The sequence below is a fragment of the Eleutherodactylus coqui genome, chromosome 4, assembly GCF_035609145.1.
Source record: "Eleutherodactylus coqui strain aEleCoq1 chromosome 4, aEleCoq1.hap1, whole genome shotgun sequence".
NCBI classification, from domain to species: domain Eukaryota; kingdom Metazoa; phylum Chordata; class Amphibia; order Anura; family Eleutherodactylidae; genus Eleutherodactylus; species Eleutherodactylus coqui.
The window spans coordinates 53,623,291-53,629,925 of record NC_089840.1 but is presented as its reverse complement, the minus strand read 5'-3'; the positions used below and the strand labels follow the sequence as shown (position 1 = coordinate 53,629,925).

Genomic DNA, 6,635 nt, shown 5'->3' with positions numbered 1-6,635 from the left:
ATCTGGACCATGCTCCATTTTCGTGCGGGTCTCCCGCGGGGATGGCTCCCGCGGGCTTCTATTGAAGCCTATAGAAGCCGTCCGGATCCGCGGGAGACCTAAAATAGGAATTTAAAGCATTTACTCACCCGCAGCGGGCCGGGAAGCTCTTCTCTTCCTCACGGCCGCATCTCCCTTGCTTCGGCTCGGCGGATGTGCCCGGCGCATGCGCGCGGCACGTTGACGACGTGCCGGCGACGTGCCGCCGGCGTCAGGAATTCATCCGCCGGCCGAAAAAGAAGATCCGGCCGTGAGGAAGAGCAGAGCTTCCCCGCCCGCTACGGATAGGTAAATTCTTATTTATTCGTATTTTCAGCGCTCATGTCCGCGGGGCAGGAGGGACCCGCTGCAGATTCTACATGTAGAATCCGTAGCGGGCCCGATTTTCCCCGTGGACATGAGGCCTAAGGGTATTTTCACACTGTGGATTTTTGCTGCAGATTTGGCATGGAATTCAGGCAATCTGCATCCCATTACTTTCAAACTCGCTTGATACAGAATCTGTGTCGGGAGGTCTACATGCAGATTTGCCCATCAAAAAGTGCTAAACCCATGGGTGGATTGGTGGCATTACATTTGCATAGCCACAGTATAAATCCTCAGGTCAGCTGTAGATTTTTCCTGATGTTTTTAGTGCTAGAATGCAAAATCTGTGTTGGATTCCACCATGTGAACATGCCTAATTGTGGAGGTACATGAGCTCATTAGAAAGAGAAAAGGCATTAGAAGTGATTGATTTTTCATTCTCTGCCGGCCAGTGAAGTCAGCTTTAGGAGTGAGATGGTGGTGACAGGGTCCCTTTAATTGCTTCCAATCTCATGATGTACATATACATCATGGGAAGGAAGAGGATCCCGGGAATGCCACACATTTACGTCATATGGATGGCGCAGGCTCAGGAATTGAGTCCCCTCTGGCAGCAAACTATGACTGACAGCTGGTGTCTTACTGCAATGCCAAGGATCAGTCCTAATAGTGGCCTTGGGGTCTGCCAATGGCTTTCAGTGTAAATGAATATCGATAACTCATTACATTTCAAAAGTACTGCAGTGTATTATCTTAGCAATCATAAAAATGCAGGTTCAAGTCTGCTACAGGGCTTTAAAAAGGCTGAAATAAATAAAAATAGTGAAACAATTTCACTCAAAAAACAAAACACGTTCACGCATGTTCCGCTTTATTTATTTAAAAAATATATATATTAGAAAAGCCATGTTTGATATCGCCACATCTATAACGACCCATACAATAAATTTTAAAGCACTTTTTATCCTGCACGGCAAATAAAAGAAAGACAAAAAACTGAATCAAAATGCTTTTTCACTCATTTCTACTTCCAAAAAACTCAATAAAAATGTTCAAAAAAATCATATTTACAACAAAATAGTACCAATCAAAACTACAGCTCGTTACACAATGAACAACCCGTATATAGCTAAAAAATGTATAGTTTTTGAACAGTGGAGATTATAATCCAAAAAATATACTTGTGTCCTAAAGAGACACTAATCATGATCACAACATTAGATCAGATATCTCTGGACATACATGTGAATGATAGAACCACCTCCTTCTGTAAGCTTCACTGATATTGTTTGCCAACTTTGAGGCAGATTTATGAAATCTATCTAAATGAGAAACAGACTTTGTTCCCCAAAACCACCAATCACAGTGCAGCTTTCATTTCTCAAAAGTACCATAAGAAATTAAATCTGTGCTGTGATTGGTTGGAACAGTGTCAGTTAATCTTTTATGTAGTTTCATGTTTTCCCCAGTGATCAGTGTTCCATTCCTTTGTGACACATTCATTACCTCAACACATTGTGACTCAACACATTCTACATGTAGACAGAGACGTGTCCATCAGTGCTGAGAGAACATCTTCAGAGTCACCATCATGGCCGAGTTCCACCCTGCTGTAGTTATAGACAACGGATCAGGACTGATAAAAATAGGAACTTCAGGAAATAAAGAACCCTGCTTCATTTACCCCAACACCATAGGTCGAGCCAAAGCAATGTCTGTAATGATCGGAGCAGGACAGAAAGATTACTTTGTTGGAGAGGAAGCTCAAAGCAGAAGAGGGATTCTTTCTCTGAAGTATCCGGTGGAACGTGGCGTTATCACATCTTGGGAAGACTTGGAGCTGATCTGGAAACATTCCTATTACTGCCACTTAAAGATAAATCCATCTGAAAGGCCAGTACTTATCACCGAGCCACCCCTCAACCCACTTTCCAATCGCAAAAGGATGGCGCAGGTATTTTTTGAAAAATTTGACGTACCAGCCATTTATGTTGCCACCCAAGGTGTATTGGCTCTTTATTGTGCCGGCAAGGTAACTGGATGTGTGCTGGATATTGGACACGGCGTGACACATTCTGTGCCCGTATATGAGGGATACTGTATCCCGCATGCAGTGTTAAGACTCGATCTTGCAGGACATGATCTCACCGAATATCTCATGAGGTTGTTGAGGGAAAGAGGCATCTCTTTAGTCACTTCAGCAGAAATGGAGATTGTAAAAGACATCAAGGAGAAGCTGTGCTATGTAGCTGAGGATATAGATGCAGAACTGAGAAAAAATCCGCAAGAAGTGGAAGACGAATACAAACTTCCTGATGGAAATGTAATTAAAGTTCACAACCAGAGGTTTCGATGCCCTGAAGCTCTCTTTGCGCCCGATAACATTGGCATGGAAGCTCCAGGTATTGACACACTCCTCTTCCACACAATCACAAAGTGTGATATTGATCTCCGGAGAACCTTATACTCCAATATTCTTTTGTCCGGAGGGTCGAGTCTTTTTACCGGAATTAATTTGAGACTGACCAAAGAACTTACAAGTATGGTTCCTGCCGACTGTCATGTGAAAGTCTCAGCTCCCCCTGAACCGATGCTTGCTGCATGGATGGGAGGATCCATTGTTTCATCGCTCTCCACTTTCCAGCAAATGTGGGTAACGAAGTCAGAATTCCAAGAAATAGGACCAAACATCGTCCGTAGGAAGTGTTTCTAAGTGATGGTAGGAGCCCAGTAAATAAACCGGATCTGCTACAGCATTAATTGTTCTGGTTATATGTGAAATACAAAGAATGGGTTAAAAAAGACAATGGAATTCTGTTGCAGGTTACATTGTACAGTATGTATGTATTTACTGCAACAAAGTGTAAGGGTGCTTCTACACAGGACAATATTTGCCAGAATGATCACTCAAACGAGCGAATACAGGCAACTATTGGCCTGTAGAAACAAGGCACCCAACAGGGTACTGAGTGAGAAGTAGCCCAGTAGTCACTAGTTCTATTTCTGCTCACTGAAACAGAACATCTAATGAGCAACTTCTCGCTGATTATAACCAGATAATTGTACATTTATGAATGGAGGCCGGCGCCGGAAGACATATCTGGCGAACTCCACCTCCATTCAATGAACGTCTATCGCTCCTGTGTAAAAGCACAGGACGAATAATTGTTGGGACCACTGTTGGTCGCTTAAGTGCCTGACAATTATCCCGTGTAAAAGGACCCTCAGGCTATGTAGCCTCTATTGAAAAAAAAAATTGCCATCCTCTAGACTTTTCTATCCAGCTAAAGAGTGACAGAGGCGGGAACCTTAGGAAACAAGGACCAAAGTGGTCAACATTTCACACATTAAATCCTTATGATTCCGTCCAGGTTTACATCAAAATGTTGTTCTGAGCATGAAAGACAAAAAAAACCAAAATTAGGGTGCATGGGATAAAGAATTGTATTCTGAAAATAGCTTGGAGGCTTAAATCACACATGTAGGTTTTTTAGCAGTTTTTGATGCGGTTCTTTGAGCCAAACACAAGGGTAGATCCAAAAGAGAGAAAACATCAGGGTAAAGTAGCGTGAAATGGAATAAAAACACAATTGTGCCATTTTCTTTTATTTTTGGGATTGGGCGGAAACAGCATACATACTGTGGCAAAAATCACATGGTAACCTTATTCTGTAGGCCAGTACAGTTACAACTGTTGTAGTAATAATATAAATGTGTTTCTTAAATCAGCCTAGGCAAACATATATATATATATATATATATATATATATTGTGAGACGGTGACCGGCAAGGTGCTGGAGGGCAGGTATGTTTCGCCTAGGATGCTCTCCTATGCTGCTTTGGGGAGCGCTTGGGCAGATACGTGCCACCGAGCAGCCTGGGCTCGGTGGAGGAAGCCGGCAGTATAGTGTTAGTAGCATTAAGCTACTAACACGTTGTAGCAAGTAAGTGGCTCCAAGCCGCATAATCCGGGCCGGCTTTTCCTCGAGTGACCAAAGTGAAGGGTGGGATGGTCACTCCCACGTACCAGGTGAGGCTGGTACCAGGCCTTATAAAGCCTGGGCCTACAGGGCCTAGAGAGAGAGCTGAGACCTTTGCAGGTCTGAGAGTCCTGGCTGGCTGTGTACAGGAGCCAATCGGTTAGCCTTACAAAAGATGACGGCCACCGATGACATCGAGGCCTGTCTCGCGGTCTTTGAGAGAGTGGCCGAGAGGGAGAAATTACCGGCGCCTCAGTGGGCTGAGGTAGTAGCGCCTTTCCTGACAGGAGAACCCCAAAAGGCCTATTTTGACCTCGGTGAGCAGGATGCCAAGGACTATAATAAGCTCAAAGGTGAGATCCTGGCACGCTTGGGCGTGGACACCCATGTGCGAGCCCGACGAGTACACACCTGGACTTTCGCAGACGACCTACCAGCTCGCTCCCAGATGTAGGACCTGTTCCACCTGGTGAGAAAGTGGCTGCAGCCGGAGGAGTCGTCCCCGGCAAAGATCATACAGAAAGTGGTTCTAGATAAGTTTATACGCACGTTGCCCCCCGCAATCCAGCGCTGGGTGGGACAAGGAGGTCCCCAGGATGTGGACCAACTCGTGAGCCTTGTCGAGAGGTATAAAGCCACGGAGGACTTATTGCACGCCGTGCCTCCTGGACGTTCCAACCCCGGGAACAGCAAGTCGGCTGGAGCACCTGGTAAGACTGTTCCATATGTAAGGGGTGTCAAAAGTGTCCCAAGGGGAGGCGGCTCAGAGGGGGATCGTTTGGGGCAGAGGAGGAGCCCCAAATGGACATTCGGGTCCCGGGTAGAACCCCAAGGAGACCGGGCCTCCATACGATGTTGGCGCTGTCATGAGCCCGGGCATCTTGCTGCCAACTGTCCCCTCACTGTGGAACCCACAGACTGTGACTCTGCCCGGCGGAGGTCGATGTTCGCATGGCCAGTATGTTCTGCAGAGACTGTGTCAGAGACTGATCGACCATTATGTCACCTAAAGGTGAATGACTTTGCGGTGACAGCTCTACTGGACTCAGGGAGCTTGGTTACGCTGGTGCACTCCAGCCTGGTCGATCCCACAACCGTCACCGGCCGTCGCATGGGGGTTGTGTGTGTGCATGGGGACACCAAGGAGTATCCTATTGCCCTTGTAAGACTTGAGACTCCGTGTGGACTTGCCACCCATGAGGTGGGCGTCGTAAAATCCTTAATGCACACCGTGATCCTCGGGAGAGACTTTCCCCTATTTTGGGACTTGTGGCGACACCGAGGGTCGTCTGCAAATAAGGTTCATGATAATGCAAATGTGTATGATGTGTGTCCAGAACCGTTTGACCCTGAGGGTACGGTTCCGGCAGTAGGGGTGACCCAAGAGAATGGGGATAATTTTCCCTTAACAGTATTGGCGGGTGAGACGGAGGTACAGGATGAAGTAGTTGCTATGCCTGACTTAGAGGTCTCACGTGCCAATTTCTGAACTGAGCAGCTCCGAGACCCCACCTTAGTAAAAGCCAGGGAAAATGTTAAAGTGATAAATGGGGAGCCTCAATTTCCAGGGGCTGATACTGTGTTTCCACACCTGGCAGTCAACCAAGAATTGTTGTATCAGGTTGACAAGGTCCGTGGGGAGGTTGTGGAACAGCTGGTGGTACCTCAGTCCTATCGTAGGATGGTCTTAGACCTGGCGCACAAGCATGTGCTGGGAGGTCATCTTGGGAGCGAAAAGACTAGGGAACGCATCCTTCAGCGTTTTTTTTGGCCTGGGGTACATGGTGATGTAAAACGTTACTGTGAGTCGTGCCCGGAGTGTCAAATAACAGCTCCTATGCCCCATTACCGGAACCCCTTAGTGCCCTTGCCCATCATAGAGGTGCCGTTTGAGCGGATCGCTATGGACCTAGTTGGGCCCTTGGTAAAATCTGCCCGGGGTCACCAACATATATTAGTGGTTGTAGACTATGCCACCCGTTACCCCGAAGCCGTTCCTTTACGCAATACGTCATCCAAGGGTATTGCAAAGGAACTACTTCACATGTTCTCCCGCACGAGCACACCAAAAGAGATCCTGACGGACCAAGGAACCCCCTTTATGTCAAAGGTCATGAAGGAATTGTGTAAGCTGCTGAATATTAAGCACTTACGGACGTCTGTGTACCACCCACAGACGGATGGTCTGGTTGAGAGATTTAATAAGACCCTAAAAAGCATGCTAAAAAAGGTAGTCAATAAGGATGGGAAGGACTGGGACTGTCTGCTGCCATATTTAATGTTCTCAATCCGTGAAGTCCCACAATCCTC

At 46.6% G+C, this 6,635-nt stretch overlaps 1 protein-coding gene across 1 annotated transcript; it reads left to right on the top strand.

Moving 5' to 3' along the window:
* The first annotated feature begins 1,908 nt into the window (after positions 1-1,908).
* Positions 1,909-3,174, top strand: LOC136624618 (actin-like). The gene has a single exon (XM_066598578.1). It carries the CDS (start codon positions 1,937-1,939, stop codon positions 3,056-3,058), a length of 1,122 nt encoding a protein of 373 aa, XP_066454675.1. The 5' UTR covers positions 1,909-1,936; the 3' UTR covers positions 3,059-3,174.
* The last annotated feature ends 3,461 nt before the right edge of the window (positions 3,175-6,635 follow it).

Coding starts and splice junctions, on each gene's coding strand:
- LOC136624618 (XM_066598578.1), top strand. CDS start 1,937: ATGGCCGAGTTCCACCCTGCTGTAGTTATAGACAACGGATCAGGACTG.